Genomic DNA, 13,623 nt, shown 5'->3' with positions numbered 1-13,623 from the left:
ACTTGGGTACCTGAATAGATACTTCTTCTTCCCAACATTCTTTTTTTTTTGAATTTTCGGTTTGTTTCCATCTAAAATTCAAAAACTGGAAAGTTCAAAATACTTTTTTTATTTTACATTTTTATGTTTATTAATAATGAAATAATGAAATGGACTAGTTCATAGATGGACAAAGATGTGCTGCGGCGTGCTTTTGATGCTGCACGAAGTGTGTATCGTTTTTAGTTTGGTGGCACCGGGTCTGATTTCTCCCGACCGGAACATTGGGCGTGTACGGCATTATACCGGCCGCTTGTAATACCGGGTGGATAGGGCAAGCAGGAGTTTGCCCGACTTCTCTTTGTAATGCAGCCTCGAATGTGGCATACAGGTGCGTCTGGCGGATCATCGTAGTCATGCAGCCCAGAAATAGAGGTGTTGTCCAATTGGTCGCTTTAGCTACATACAAATAATACTTAAACTTACGAATGGAATCCAACAAACTTCTTACCAAGGATGTTAACGATCATTCAGTAATTTGCGTTCGATCATTTAGTAGTTTGTCAATAACACATTCCAGAAGCTGAATTTCAAAATATGTTGTATGGTGGACTTCTAGTGCGAAGGTTTTTCTACAACTTTGCCCAATGGTTCGTTATTAGAATTCAACTAATAACGGAGTTAGAGCGCTAGTTGCAGTAACTTAAACTAAATGATTGGAATTTTGTTATCATTTAGTCTAAGTTACTGAAACTATAGCTATAACTCCGTTACTAGTGGAATTCAAACAACGAACCATTAGGCAGAGTTGTAGAAAAACCTTCGCACTAGAAGTCCACCATACAACATATTTTGAAATTCAGCTTCTGGAATGTGTTATTGACAAACTACTAAATGATCGAACGCAAATTACTGAATGATCGTTAACATCCTTGCTTCTTACCTTTACCGTCTCCATCATTCTTCAATACCGCGCTTTATTAAAATGTAAATCTTCACCTTATAAGAAGTTCTGATGGAAGCTTATTTCAACTGGGATTTGCTGCGTGAAACCTGCATCCTGTCTATACTAATTACAGTTACCGTGAACCATTAGCGCCGGTGAAACATTTTTGGACTGCACATACCTCAGGTGGTGAAGTGCAGTGATTAAATGGAGTTTTCGAAACGGGTGAATGATCGTGCTGCTGGGTGAATGATATGTCTTTCGAAAAAAACAACCGTTAAGTGGGAGGTGTACACTACAGAAGAAAAATTACTTACCTGTTCGATGTTCTGAAATTTAGCTTGTGAAACATCTCTGACCCCCTCGCTCTCATGCATGTGTGTAATCCGTGCTGATGTTGCTAATAGAGTATCGGTTATCCGAGTTGTGTGTGTCATGAAAAATTCTCCAAAGCTGGCTGGCATCCGTTTCGATGAATGCGAGAAATTAACAAAGGCACCACTTCGTCGGGTTTGATTTGCTCCGCAAGACAACAGACAAACCCAGACGAATGTAAGCATTCAGCTTTGGGATTTTTATTTCATTCCCAGATTCAGCCCCACTTGATGAGCATGAGAGATGCGTCTGAAACGATCAGAATTGGAAATTGAGTTTATTTGAAAGGGATAAAAACTTACAGATGTACCATTACCATCAGAGAGAGTCGTTTTCCGACGGAATCTGCCCGTTTTCATCAGTTTTTCGTTCATGGATTCCGCTGGAGCAAAATATGTTTATTCAGAGGTATATTAGCCACGCGGGCTGATGCGATTTTCAAAAAAAAAAGGAAATCTCGCTAATTTTTCCCAATTGAAAAAATCATAAGGGTTGTGTACAAGACACGACCGCCCGACGTAAACTACGTGAAACAGTTTGGTGAAATGAATAATCTAGTGCCATTATCCATGAGTATTAAAAAATAACTCTTTGGATTTCTTATGAAATTTACATTTTAAAAGGAACTAATATATTTATGTAATTAAAACAAATTTATTGAATTATCGAGTTTTGTATAATATGAGTAGTTTAGTTTTGTTTGTTTAAATTCAATTCACTGTTCTTTTTCGAATTTTTCGAAAAATATTCTAAATGAGCTTAACTAAACTTGGATATTTCTAAATTTCAATTTATCAGGTTTAATTGCACTTTTTATTGTATTTAACCAATAAAACTTTAGAAATGAGGATAACTACCGTCAAATCACTGAAGACGCACACATGTTTTTGCAAAGACCACGTGTCAAAGCGCACTCGTGATTTCGCTACTGACGGCATCATTTCGATTGAACTGTCTCCATCTCCATCTTTCGATTGATTGTTAATAATTCGCCTTCCCAATCACAAGCTGCAACAAAATCAAATAAGATCTTGAGAAAATTTCACCTGGCTACCACTGATGCCATCCATACGAATTCATATTTGTAGCATCTCCTCCCGGGGAGCACTCGTGATTCTGCTACGGACGGCAACATTATGGCGTCGCCAAGTGGTTAATTTGCTCTATGAACAATATTCGCCTCACCTCTTCCTTTGCATACGATGGTGGTCCTGAGAAGAACCGATTGATTCGTTCAGCAACTCCACCGATGCTGGGACCGCCACCCGCGGGGGAGAGCAGTTTTCTTATCATCAATAAAGATGGCTCATTAGTCCCGCCTCTTTGTTGTCCGGTATGGCTGCAAATATTGTGTAACCGTCTCACACTCACCAAAGGGGCGTGGCTACAGATTCAACTTTATTGATTACAAGAAAGCAGCTCTCCCGCGCGCGCGAGTCAGACCATGGTACCACCTTCGGCATCGGCGGAGCTCCTACCGGAAATTTTATTCCCGGCGATGGTGTGGGTCGCGCGGTCGTCGTCATTAACATTAGCAGCGCTCAGATTAAATTTTCTTTTATGAGGTAGGGGGAATGACAGCTTTGGCAGGTTTTGTTCTATTATTGTCAGGGGGTTTTTGTTGGCCATATTTTATGAAATTTGGCCACAATATTCTTTGATATGCAAAGAATGTTTGGGCCAAATTTGAGAATAATAAGTTACAGAAAACACCCCTGACAATAATAGAACAAAACCTGCCAAAGCCGTAATTTCCCCTACTAACGATTGGCTACCATCAATGAAAGTAGCTCTCAAGTCACAACTTGAGGCGAGATGAATTTTGATCAAAGTAAAACTTAATTGCTTGGTGATGGCAGATTGTTTTCCGTCGGTAGTAGAATCACGAGATCTCGATTCAGAGAAAGATTTATAATTTTAGTAGATGCGAATACATTTTTGCAGCTTCTCCGTTTGACGCGCGCTCGTGATTCTACGTACATACAGAAAACATACGATGATTCAACTCATCCATGAGTTTTTAGGTGCTGAGTTGGGCTTGATTTGAATCGTCCATGAGTTTTTACCACAACAGACCAAACCACAGGCGTTATCGCTGGAACCGCGCTGGTCCGTTCTCCGTGACATCCAGAATGAAAATGACGCGCGCACGCGAAACATGGGGCTTTTTATACACAGGGAAAACGAAGCAGTGGATCAAAAGGCCCGTACGTTACTGCAATCTGATGTCCGTGTTGGGGATTTATGAACGGGATTGAATTTTTCACCCGGTTTGGAAAGAAATAACATTTTCAATAGTTTAACGTTGATAATCAATAGTATCAATAAAATTGGCAAATTGCTGGAGAGTTTCCGAATCTATTGATAAGCAAATCTCGAAAATCCATCGAAAGGTAAAGACGCTATTAGCGTTTGAAATCTATTCTAATTTCGTCACGGTTTCGAATTTGGAAATTTCGATTTTACACCCTGTATCTGAGCCTTCCCCTTAGACGTAGAGTTTACGTGAAAATGTGCTAGCAAAAAACACGTCCGTACGTGCTGCTGTCTTGATTTGGAATGAGACTGATTGCGCCACGCGCGCGGGGGAGAGCAGTTTTCTTATAACCAATAAAGAAGGCTCATTAGTCCCGCCTCTTTGTTGTCCGGTATGACTGCCAATATTGTGTAACCGTCAAACACTCACCAAAGGGGCGTGGCTACAGGTTCAACTTTATTGATTACAAGAAAGCAGCTCTTCCGCGCGCGCGAGCCATTCCGTTCGAGATGTCGCGGAGACCAGACCATGCTACCACCTTCGGCATCGGCGGAGCTCCTACCGGAAATTTTATTCCCGGCGATGGTGTGGGCGCTCGTCGTCGTCAGCATCAACAGCACTCAGATGGAATTTTCTTGCGTGTCTCTACGATGGCGGCTATGGTGGTGTTTATTTCTGCAACGGTTGCGTCTGAAGTGTCATCAGTGAAAGCAGCTCTTAAGCCATAATTTGAGGCGAAACGAATTTTGATCAAAGTTCATATTAATCGCTTGATGATGGCTGATAGTTTCCGTCGGTGGCGGAATCACGACCGTGCGTCAGGGACGCTACTAAAATTTATTCGCATGGATAGCATCAATACCAGTGAAATTTCCCCTCAAGATTATTATTTTTACTGCTACTTGTTTCAGGTTTAATTTCCATCCATGCAAATACATTATTGAAGCTTCTCCTTCTGACGCACGCTCTTCGTTCCCACCGATGGCGTAGGTAGCGCTCGTAACAGGATCGTTGCGATGGCAATCTGTTGCAGTGTAGCGGTAGAACCATAGAGCCAGCATCTGCATTTGAGTGAAATACTCTTGTGATATTCTGACTATCGAATGGTTGCTGTTGTGTTGGTGATTAGAAATCCGCATGATCTAAAATCTGTCCTTTTCAGGGCATTACATTGTTCATTGGAGGAATTTGGTTTGACTGAGAGTAAATTCATGAGATATTTGCAATAAATCGGCAGCAGTAACGCAAAAATTCATAAGATTCAATCCATCATTCGACTTCTGCAGAGTAAGTGATTAAAAATCCATCGAAAGATAAAGACGCTATTAGCGTTTGAAATCTATCCTAATTTCCGTTTTACATCCTGTATCTGAGTCTTCCCCTTAGCCGTAGTTTACGTCAAAATTATTTCATCTTAACCTTCCTCCCAAACATAATGGTGGTCCTGAAAAGAACCGATTCATTTCCACTTATGTGCCTCATCAACAGCACGGAGTTGACTGCCAGATTCAAAGATGCTGTTGGGAACACGGATGTAAAGATGTACTGCTGTTGCCACGACCGCCACCACGAACGAAAAATTTCATCCGCATCATCACTCATAAATCTCAATCAACGAGTCCTCCTGTGCGAACGAAATCGTCAGCGATTTTAAATGAATGCATTACGCTTGAATTTTTAATGCTAAAACGCATCATTCCACTCATTTGCCAAATCATCATTTTGCTGTCTCGAACTGGGGGAGCGTGAATGCTGCCACGCGCGCGCGGGGGAGAGCAGTTTTTATAATCAATAAAGATGGCTCATTAGTCCCTCCTCTTTGTTGTCCGGTATGACTGCAAATATTGTGTAACCGTCAAACACTTACCAAAGGGGCGTGGCTACAGGTTCAACTTTATTGATTATAAGAAAGCAGCTCTTCCGCGCGCGCGAGCCTTTTCGTTCGAGATGTCGCGGAGACCAGACCTTCGGCATCGGCGGAGCTCCTACCGTAAATTTTATTCCCGGCAATGGTGTGGGTTGCGCGGTCGTCGTCGTCAGCATCAACAGCACTCAGATGGAATTTTCTTGCGTGTCTACGATGGCGGCTATGGTGGTGTTTATTTCTGCAACGGTTGCGTCTGAAGTGTCATCAGTGAAAGCAGCTCTTAAGGCATAATTTGAGGCGAGACGAATTTTGATCAAAGTTCATATTAATCGCTTGGTGATGGCTGATAGTTTCCGTCGGTGGCGGAATGACGACCGTGCGTTAGGAACGCTTCAAAAATTTATTCGCATGGATAGCATCAATACCAGTGAAATTTCCCCTCAAGATTATTATTTTGGTAGATAGACTGCTACTTGTTTCAGGTTTAATTTCCATCCATGCGAATACATTTTTGCAGCTTCTCCTTCTGACGCACGCTCTTCGTTCCCACCGATGGCGTAGGTAGTGCTCGTAACAGGATCGTTGCTACAGAGAATCCAACGATGGCAATCTGTTGCAGTGTAGCGGTAGAACCATAGAGCCAGCATCTGCATTTGAGTGAAATACTCTTGTGATATTCTGACTATCGAATGGTTGCTGTTGTGTTGGTGATTAGAAATCCGCATGATCTGAAATCTGTCCTTTTCAGGGCATTAAATTGTTCATTGGAGGAATTTGGTTTGACTGAGAGTAAATTCATGAGATTGTTACAATAAATCGGCAGCAGTAACGCAACAACTCACAAGATTCAACCCATCATTCGACTTCTGCAGAGTAAGTGATTAAAAATTCATCGAAAGATAAAGACGCTATTAGCGTTTGAAATCTATCCTAATTTCGCGACGGTCTCGAATTTGGAAATTTCCGTTTTACACCCTGTATCTGAGTATTCCCCTTAGACGTAGTTTACGTCAAAAAATTATTTCATCTTAACCTTCCTCCCAAACATAATGGTGGTCCTGTAAAGAACCGATTCATTACCACTTATGTGCCTCATCAACAGCACGACGTTGATTGCCAGATTCAACGATGCTGTTGGGAACACGGATGTAAAGATGTACTGCTGTTGCCACGACCGCCACCACCACCTGACGAAAAATTTCATCCGCATCATCACTCATAAATCTCAATCAACGAGTCCTCCCATGCGAACGAAATCGTCCGTTCTCCGTGACATGCAGAATGAAAATGACGCGCGCACGCGAAACACGGGGCTTTTTATACACAGGGAAAACGAAGCAGTGGATCTAAAGGCCCGTACGTTACTGCAATCTGATGTCCGTGTTGAGGATTTATGAACGGGATTGAATTTTTCCCCGGTTTGGAAAGAAATAACATTTTCAATAGTTTAACGTTGATAATCAATAGTATCAATAAAATTGGCAAATTGCTGGAGAGTTTCCGAATCGATTGATAAGCAAATGTCGAAAATCCATCGAAAGATAAAGACGCTATTACCGTTTGAAATCTTACATGATTTCGTGACGGTCTTCAATTTGGAAATTTTCATTTTGCACCCTGTATCCGAGGCTTCCCCTTAGACGTAGTTTACGTCAAAACAGCAAGGTAAAGCTTTGACCGAACCACCAAACACTCGACTCGGTGAAAAATGACGACGAAAAAAAGCACGAGGTTTTGTGACAGTTGAACCGCTTAATTTATTTGGCGGTATAAGTGTACCGGTAACACATACATGCCCAATCATTCTAAAAAGGAACATGAGTTATGTGTTGGATGAAATTGTGGCTTTGCTAAAGTGGTTTGCGTCCTATCCAGGTAGATTCCTGTTCGCTTTTAGACATCCTTCCATGCGGGATTTAGATGAAAATATTACTCACTGTTGCTTTTTGTATTATTTTGTGAAACTGTTTCGTTAATTGAAAGTCGAACGTCTTAAATCGTTAAGAGTGAAATTAGTAGTGATTCAGTTTCATTCCAAATTTTCGACCACTATTCAAGTTTGAATCTGGAGCAAAATAGAACAAACTCGCTGGTTTTCCCAGAAGTGTTCTATTCATGTTTTTCAAATTTTCAATTAATTGAAATCATTATATTACTGCCAAGAAAGGCGTCCAAATTGGGTCCTAAAGCCCTACCTCGTTTATGGTTGCAAACGATAGTGCATCGGTCAAGAATACTTGTACCGTTGTTATAAAAATTCTGGTAAAATTCTAAATCAGTAAAAATAATATTTTTGTGTTTAAGACATTTTAAGGCAAATTTTGGGCTGTGCAACATTTCAGAACGAATGAACCATCAGCCCAAAACGTCAGCCCCATATATTAACTGTCAAAGGTTGAGTCAAGTGCCCTGCGGTGTTTTGCTAGTGCGTTTGAATCCGTACGTCAAACAAGACCGAAAATGTCGAGGAAGCATTTTTCATCTATTTTTCAATTTCAAATTAAACAATGTTCTTTTCGATTTTTGAGTCTAAAGAAAAACTGACACGTTTAGAATGATTACCTTCATCGTTCCCTTATAGAAAATCGAATATCGATTCTTCATTTTAGGACCCAATTGTAAAGTGGATTGATCTGTAGATAAAATATGAGTGCGTCATTGGGTCCTAAATTGGGTAATTGGGTCCTAAAGCCCTATCTCGTTTATGCTTGCAAACGATAGTGTATCGGTCAAGAGAACTTGAACCGATGAACTTCAGGTACAGTCGCGATTCGCTGGTTGGGCCACAACCTCGGCCCAACTAACGAATTCGGTTTTTTAGTTGGGTCAACTGACAGCCATCTGAGCACGTGTATTTCGACTTGAACATCACAAATGATGTCCAGATATCCGTTTTGTAGATGGGACACACGACACCTCATCCACTCATGCGGCAAAACTTCCTCCTCCCAAATCTTGGTAATGACCCAGTACAGCGCTCTAGCCAGTGCCTTACCACCGTGTTTAAATAGCTCTCCTGGTAGTTGGTCTACCCCAGGGGCTTTGTTGTTCTTCAGCCGGCCAATCTCCTCCTGGATTTCCTGGAGATCCGGAGCCGGTATGTCCTGAGCACGTTCTCCCAGGTCCATCACCATACCGCCATCTTCGTCTGCCACATCGCCATTTAGGTGTTCTCCGTAGTGCTGCCTCCACCTTTGGATCACCTCACGCTTGTTCGTAAGAAGGTTCTCGTTTATGTCCTTACACATATCAGGCTGTGGCATGTGGCCCTTACATGAACGGTTCAACTTCTCACAGAACTTTCGAACTTTCCAGCTGCTAGGCGTATCCTTGGGCTAGTCTACCGTCTTGTAGCCTCCCAATGTTAAGCCGCGGCGTCCCACTTCGACGCGTGTTGTACACCGTTTCGGTCACATTAGAAAAATGGTATTTATAAAAGTAAAATAGAACCAAACGTACAGTGATTTTTAATTCAAACTAACTGAACTATAGTAAAAAGCACAGCATTGTCGGAAACAGTACGTTTGCTGTAAACGAGATGGATCAACAAAAGATATTTTAGTTACTAGATAAAGATTGTCGCTTCGGTTCCCTTTGTTCTGCTGTCCGGAACATGTTGGGTACCAAACTGTCAAATCGTATGGATTTTCCTTCTTTGACATTTAGCTCCCCTATCCTCGCCAGCAAAAGATGTTCCGGACAGCGACGACAGCGACAATCTTTATCTGGTAACTAAAATATCTTTTGGATCAACATACGATATTCATTACTATGTCTGAAACTTGATTATGCATATGTACAACATGTGATAGATTTAGTTCGGAAAAGGTATTGGAGGGTAACCGCCCCTTCGGTGGGGTTTGATCCCACGACCCCAGTTCGCATGACAGGTGCTTTCCCTACTAAGCTACGAAGGACCTCCGTCGTCCTCCGCAGCTTAGCGGGTACTGATGAAACCAAATTCCCAGCACCAGGTACCAGCCGATCTCTCGCAATACATTTTCAGAACTAACTCTCTCAAATGTATTTTTGTACACATGTCAACCAAGTAGGATGAGTATTTAGTATTGTCCGGCTCCTACACACTTGCTTCATCAGCAACGGCGCTCAATGAAGTAGGATTGTGTGAGGTTGTGGCCAGTTTGGTCGTCAGATCCCAACACGACCACACAAGCAAGTGTGTAGGAGCCGGACAATACTAAATACTCATCCTACTTGGTTGACATGTGTACAAAAATACATTTGAGAGAGTTAGTTCTGAAAATGTATTGCGAGAGATCGGCTGGTACCTGGTGCTGGGATTTTGGTTTCATCAGGTACCTGCTAAGCTGTGGAGGACGACGGTTCTTCGTAGCTAAGTAGGGAAAGCACCTGTCATGCGAACTGGGGTCGGGATCAAACCCCCTGAAGGGCGGTTAGCCTCCAATACCTTTTCCGAACTAAATCTATCACATGTTGTGCATATGCATAATCAAGTTTCAGACATAGTAATTAATTTCCACACCGGGTGGCTTAATACCCGGCATATAGGCAATTAACTTTGAATGTGCTAATACGATATTCAGTTCTATGCGAGTTCTGGAAGGACAAACCCCCTAATGGTTACTCCACTGCATCAGACAGTTAGCAGACTAAGATTTGACATCGACATAATTTTGGTCAGACAGAACAAATACACAAATCAAAGTAAAAATAAAATGAAGACAACTGGTCGTGTTTACTTTGATGGGTCCAATGGCACAGCATAGGAAGATTATTTCAAAATGCCGAAATTCTTGACAAAGTGCATTAAAAATATTATTCAAGTAAGGGAACTGTTTCATTTCCCATCTCACTTAACATATATTCATCTCATCGCTAAACAAAGAAATACAACATCAATTTCATCGCTTCTTTTTGCTAACATGCGTGCTCACTGCTGAAAAAATCACAAAAATAATTAACAAATCAAATTCAGAATTATGGCGTATATGAGATAACATTTATTATTCAATTTCGAACAAAATAATGTACAATTAATGTATGTAAATATAATGTATAATGACATTGCTATAATACCCATATGAACAAAAATTTAAACTAGAAACTGGATATACAAATTGTGATATTTTTCAACTGGCAGCTCTGTTTCTCTCCAACTGACGATCAATCAAAACAAACACAACACCAAAACTGTACAATATCAGTACAGTACCTGCAGGTGTCTGGTTCAACCAGTGGACCTGTTGATGCTTCATTAGTTAGATTGTTGATCTAAAATTCAGTGATGTGCTTCCTCCAGTTCAATATTCACTTTCAGACATAATGTCGCGTCTCATTATTCAGGAATTTCTGGAACTGTACAGAAGTCTGCCATGCCTGTGGAAAATGCAGTGCAAAGACTACGCCAACCGGGAGATGAAAACCGAAGCCTACAAGCTGATGGTGAGGAAGCTGTCCGAGCTGGAACCGGATGCCAACCGCGGATCGGTGATCAAGAAGATTAACAACATGCGGAGCAACTACCGGAAGGAGAAACGAAAGGTGCAGGCGTTTCAAAAGTTGGGCAGCCAGTACGTACCTACGCTGTGGTACTATCCACTGTTGGGTTTTCTGGACGGAGAGGATGACTTTGTGAACTCGGACAGCGACAGCATCGATATCGAACGAGTCAAAGTGCAGGTATGATGGCTGGGTATGGGCAAAATTTTGAGTACCTACATATTGATGTTTTTGCTTCGAATTGATTTTTTGATGTTCAATATTAGACCGTATCGATTTTTTGTAGGTCATATCGGATTTCGATATTTTCACTTCGAATAACATGAAATATAATATTGGCCATCATATAGAATTACATTGATATGAAACGTGGTTGCACGTGCTTAGTTTTCAAGTCGTATCTATGAATATATCGAAAAATCAATGTTTCAGCTTCGGTATTTTATAACATCGATATTTTGTCATTAGCATTTTTTTTGTAAAACGTGTTACTATGATCGATCGATTTTAAACTTAAAAGATAATTTCCTCATCCAAAATACGTGCATCGATGCACGTATTTTGGATAAGGAAATTATCTTTTAAGTTTAAAATTTTGATTCGTTCAAACCAGGGGTGGCATTGCGCATCTCGACTCGAAACGAGCATATCATGCAAACTGTCATACGAAAGAGCTGTCGAAAGGAGATGCGCAATGAGGCCCCAGGATGCATTTATTAGGGGGTGTGCTGACTTCAATATCCCCAACTCAGCCATCTTGAATTTTTGTATGAAATTTATGCTCGTTTGTTCACGTTTTGCACTGAAAATGAACTCCCCCTTCCCGCGATGGTTATTCCCAAGATAAATACACCACTAGGTGTTCCAATCTGCCAAATTCACGATTCAGCCATTTTGGATTTTAGTATGGGATTTTAGTACCCGATTTATTCTCTCCGCGTGTCTCTACATAATACCATCGTCTCTGGGGATTCAGTGCTCCGCATTTTCCCCCTGCATCTACTAACGAAGTCGAATAACCTAACCTATACATAAAACAATCTTGTCTAAAACCATAGTTTTCGTCTTTTACAATTCAAACTAGAATAGTGGTCGAAAATTTGGAATGAAACTGAATCACTACTGATTTCACTCTTAGCTGATATCATATTAAGAATCTTAGAGCCATTACTCGTCGAATGGAACCCTTTCCGCGCGACGGATATGAGCAAATCGGACCGGAGCACTTTCTTTCGCCAGTGAAGACAGATTAGTTCCCACGCTTAAGAGGGGAACCAGTCTCCGGCTGGAAACCTCTTTAATAAAGCTATAATAATAATAGTTCCCACGCTGATGCTCATCTCTTCCTCTTCCTGGCAGAAGGTAGCTCGTACGATTTTCTTATATTGTCACCAAAATTGCCCTCCTCTTCCTAAATCCACTTTACAAATCATATGTGGAAAGCCACTTCAATATAAAAATTCTTCATGTCTGTCGTATCCTAAAGGTACCATCAAATTTATACTTGCATCTCTAATGCAGCACTTATTCAAACAATTTGATGCGAAGTTAGATGCTTCAACAAGTATGAGCCTATGGGTTCTTTGGGAAGGTTGGCATTAATGCTTCGAAGCATGATCTCACTTGAAAGGATCCAGTGCCAAATAATTTTTCATGGATAGTCTCATAAATTATGTACTCAAATTTACTTTTTCTACTTTAGGGTGTCGACTCTCCGGAACCGTACGTAGAAGACGCTTACGATACATGTTCCTCACCAACAACGACTGAAGCTACTAACTTTGAGCTAGCCATGTCAAACTGTGATTACTCCGCCGAATACCCACCAGTCAACGAGGATGTGCCTTCTCCTTCCGTTGAGAACAACCCGAGAAAAAGGAAGCCTGAAGATATGTCCCATGTAGATCAGAATCATTTTCGGATCGTCAGTTGTGAGGATCGGCACGATGCGTTTGGACGTAGCATTGCGTTCAAGTTGCGGGCCCTGCCCGACGAACAGCGGATATACGCAGAGAAGCTTATCAACGATGCCATCTACGAGGCGGAGCTGGGAAATCTCAAGCGGCATTGTCGGATTCAGTTGGAAAAGGACTAGGAGCTCGCGTTGAGTATTCGAATTAATATAAACCGCTATCATATTTGTGATTTGTATATAATAAAAAATGCCATTACATTTGAACTGTTTAGACAAACCGAAAGTGTTTATCAAATCCCTCACAATTGTAACTAGGGACACGGCTGGTATTTCGCTGAGACGAGACTTGCAAAGACGGCTTCTTTTCCTTGTTTTGACACTTGTTCTTCTTTTCATCACAGTTGATCATCGATTCTCAACTGTTTCCTTGAGTGTTTCACCTAAAACCCGGGTAGAATCTTCTGAGCACAATAAAAGTGTTTGTGATTTACGGATTTGTAAACTTATTTTATAAAGATTTTCCTATCGGAAATAAAACACGTAATCATAACAGTTCAATAAAAAACAGTCCAGCTTTTATAGAATACTTTTCAAAGTGAAAAGTACTCGTAAAACCAAATCATTCGGAATACCTTTAGAGGGCTACGAATACTTTTACAAAAAAAGGTGCTGGTTGCATCTGACAATTCGTGACAGCGCTTGCTGGTTGCAGATGAAGTTACATTTTTTCCTCTTTGCAAGTCCCGTCCCAGGTATTTCCGTCCATCGTCGTACGAGCTAAACCCAACGAAAACAACGTCCAT

The 13,623-nt window shown here is 41.2% G+C and overlaps 1 protein-coding gene across 1 annotated transcript; it reads left to right on the top strand.

Moving 5' to 3' along the window:
* The first annotated feature begins 10,022 nt into the window (after positions 1-10,022).
* On the top strand, positions 10,023-13,090 carry LOC134209974 (uncharacterized). Its single transcript, XM_062685991.1, has 3 exons — positions 10,023-10,046; positions 10,669-11,085; positions 12,608-13,090. Exons 1-3 carry the CDS (start codon positions 10,023-10,025, stop codon positions 12,998-13,000), a joined length of 834 nt encoding a protein of 277 aa, XP_062541975.1. The 3' UTR covers positions 13,001-13,090.
* The last annotated feature ends 533 nt before the right edge of the window (positions 13,091-13,623 follow it).

Source organism: Armigeres subalbatus, chromosome 2 (genome assembly GCF_024139115.2).
Source record: "Armigeres subalbatus isolate Guangzhou_Male chromosome 2, GZ_Asu_2, whole genome shotgun sequence".
Lineage (NCBI taxonomy): Eukaryota > Metazoa > Arthropoda > Insecta > Diptera > Culicidae > Armigeres > Armigeres subalbatus.
The sequence above is the reverse complement of the archived record's forward strand: the minus strand, read 5'-3'. Positions and strand labels throughout refer to the sequence as shown.